Source organism: Papilio xuthus, unplaced genomic scaffold, assembly GCF_000836235.2.
Source record: "Papilio xuthus unplaced genomic scaffold, Pxut_1.1 DF825946.1, whole genome shotgun sequence".
In the NCBI taxonomy this organism is placed as follows: domain Eukaryota; kingdom Metazoa; phylum Arthropoda; class Insecta; order Lepidoptera; family Papilionidae; genus Papilio; species Papilio xuthus.
The window spans coordinates 15275417-15278473 of NW_013532703.1; the positions used below are offsets into that span (position 1 = coordinate 15275417).

Genomic DNA, 3057 nt, shown 5'->3' on the forward strand with positions numbered 1-3057 from the left:
AACTACGACCCAACATCTCGTGTGACTTCGAAGTTAAATAAGATCTTATCCACCCTGCCGGATGGTGACAAAAAACAGTTGCGACCACTGAATCCGACACCTCCAAAAATATATGGACTGCCAAAGATGCATAAACCTAACTGGCCCTTGCGTCCCATCGTGAGTCAAATAGACTCGCCCACTTACAAAAGTTCGCGTCATATGGCAAGAATACTACAGACAGTGACCGGCAGAACAACGAGCTTTGTAAGAGACTCGAATCACTTCATTCATTTGCTGGAGAACGTCAAAATCCGAAACGACGAGATAATGGTGAGTTTCGACGTAGCGTCTCTTTTTACGAATGTACCAGTAGCGGAAACTATAAATATAATAAAACAACATCTTATAACACACAATATACCTACTGATTACATGAGTTTAATAGAGTTCTGCCTTACGAGTGGCTATTTCCGTTGGCGAGGGCATTTTTACCTGCAAATGGATGGAGTGGCGATGGGTTCGCCAATAGCGCCAGTTGCAGCTAATATATTTATGGAATACTTCGAGGAGGAGGCGTTAAAGAATGCACCATCTAAACCTAGATTCTGGTGGAGATACGTAGACGACGTGTTCGCTATAGTTCCCAGACAGGCCGTCAGTCAACTACTAGACCACTTGAACGGCGTACATCCAAAAATCCATTTTACTACGGAGGAGGAAAATGACGGAACTCTCCCATTTTTGGACGTACTAGTGAAGCGGGAACCTAGTGGTAAGCTGGTCCATACCGTATATAGAAAGCCCACACACACGGACCAGTACTTGAGGGCGGACTCTCATCACCATCCATCTCATCTGTCGTCGGTGCCGCGCACGCTTATAAATCGTGCCCTACGGTTATGCGACACTCAATTCCTCCATACTGAATTGACGCACGTACGGCAAGTATTAGAGTGCAATGGATACAACTGGCGACAGAGTTACCGAGTAGCGAACACGACCAGCAAACAACGGCCTCAGGTTGCAGAGCGTGTCCCGGTCTATCTACCATTTATGCGAGGGGTTACGGACAGAATTGGACACCTGCTACGCCGTAGATTTGGCATCAGGACAATTTTCCGCCCCATGACACAGATCAAACAACTTCTACGATCTCCAAAGGACCGGGACCCACTAGATAGTCCTGGCGTCTACGAAATTCCATGCGAATGCGGCAAAAGTTACGTCGGCGAAACGGGGCGCAACATAAAGTCGAGACTCTCTGAGCATATCCGCAGTATGCGTAAATTAGACGGCAACACCTCAGCAGTGGCGGAGCATGCCCTTAACTTCGGAACCTCGCACTATATTAGGTTCGACAAAGTTAAAGTGTTGGCCCGTGAGAGGAACTTCGTGTCTCGAAAGCTTCGTGAAGCGATTGAGATAGGTCGGCGACCTAATTTCAACAGAGACAAGGGGTGAACTCTTCCGCCTACATGGGAACCCGTCTTAATGAACGCGGCGCGATACAACATCGGCAGTGCTGACGACGATATCGTGGACATAGTCAGTACGTTTTGTGCCCCCGGAAACTTCAACAACAACACCACCGACGCTTTGGTATCAACATCGTCGACGACGCCGGCGCAACCCGCGCCCCCCGCCCCCTCAAGACGCGCCCTAAGAGCGCAGGCGCGCAGTGAGCGACGGGCCGCGTCCGCGAAATAATACCAGTGCCACTCATCCTGATGAAGGGCCCCCGATGGGCTCGAAACTAGTCGGTGCCGCCACCGGACGTATATACGTGAGTGTTTAGCCGTGTTTATATATCACATTGGTACATGGCGGGATTCGAACCCAGGACCTGCAGATTGCAAGTCAAGTGCTTGACCACTGAGCCACCGACGCTCTCCGTCTATATGCGATGGCCTATTAAAAAAAACTTCTATGTATTTATAGTATTTCAAAAAATTTTATTCAAGTAATTCGTGTTTCATTAAAAACTTTTTCCCATGAATTATAACGCCTATAGCCTTCAGCTCGGCTACGTCTTTGGGTTTAGAAGCGGATTTTCGAATTTCAATAACTTTGTTAAAATGCAAAAGAAAAAGTACTTTTGTATGGAAGATATAAGATCTTAAGATATACGACGAAAAAAATCGTCTGGAAAGGTTCATTCTAAAACTAATTTTGATGATTATTTTTTTAATCGTAAACGAGTTGAAGTCTCGGCTGACACGAATATAACAAGACTTGTAGAATATAAACAAGAAACAATGCGTGTTTTTTTTTAGTTTCTCGTGCATGCTATCCAATGTTAACTTACATCAAGTTTAGCTGGAGACTGGCCGATGACGGAAGTAGGAACCATTGACTGGGCACTGGTCACCAACTTTCTGTACATACAGTATAACGCCTCCAGTTCGTTTCTGGAAAAAAAAAGAATCAGAATTCTTAAGGTCTCATTATTGGTGTTACTAACCATTAACGACACTTAGGCTTCGATACTCATTAACTTAAGCATAGCTTAATGTTAAAGTTATTTGAAAGTCAATGTAACTTTATCGATACTTTTAAAGAAGTTAATTTTCAAACTTAAAGTATAGTTCAACTCACACTTTAAGCAAAATCTAGTAATAAAAATATATACTTATGCATAATTAAGTAATTCTAACGTAGGATACTTTAAATTATTTAATTTGGTTTATCGTTACTTGGTACATAACAATGGAAATAATTTTAAACATATAGAATTATTTTTTTATTCATTCATAATCTCATAAATATTGATAAAGTAAAACTCACTTATTAAAATGTGTGTTTTTATACAAGGACTCAAGAGTTTTCTCTTTGAGTTTTCTGTGCGGCATCGCGAATAGTTAACGTACGCGTCTAACCTCACGACCTGACTGCTTACAACTGTTGAGTCGAGACAAGGCGGTGTAAACAATGAGTCATGAACTAAAGCCTACTGGAAAAGACGACACGAACACCCAACTAAAGTTATAAAGCAAGTAACACAATTATAAAGCTGACAAAAGTTTGTTATTGTGGTCAAGAGAATACCCTTAAGATATAACTATTTCACTTTCTTAG

At 42.7% G+C, this 3057-nt stretch overlaps 1 protein-coding gene across 2 annotated transcripts in view; it reads left to right on the forward strand.

Moving 5' to 3' along the window:
• Window positions 1–1733, forward strand: part of LOC106124020 (uncharacterized) — a 2033-nt gene extending 300 nt beyond the window's left edge. The window contains exon 2 of one of the 2 annotated variants that reach the window (XM_013320458.1): window positions 307–1733. In XM_013320458.1, the coding sequence (XP_013175912.1) occupies window positions 307–1443 (1137 nt within the window). In that variant the 3' untranslated portion in view covers window positions 1444–1733. Of the gene's footprint in view, window positions 1–273 lie in introns of both variants that reach the window. The other variant, XM_013320457.1, reaches the window with a different exon arrangement.
• The last annotated feature ends 1324 nt before the right edge of the window (window positions 1734–3057 follow it).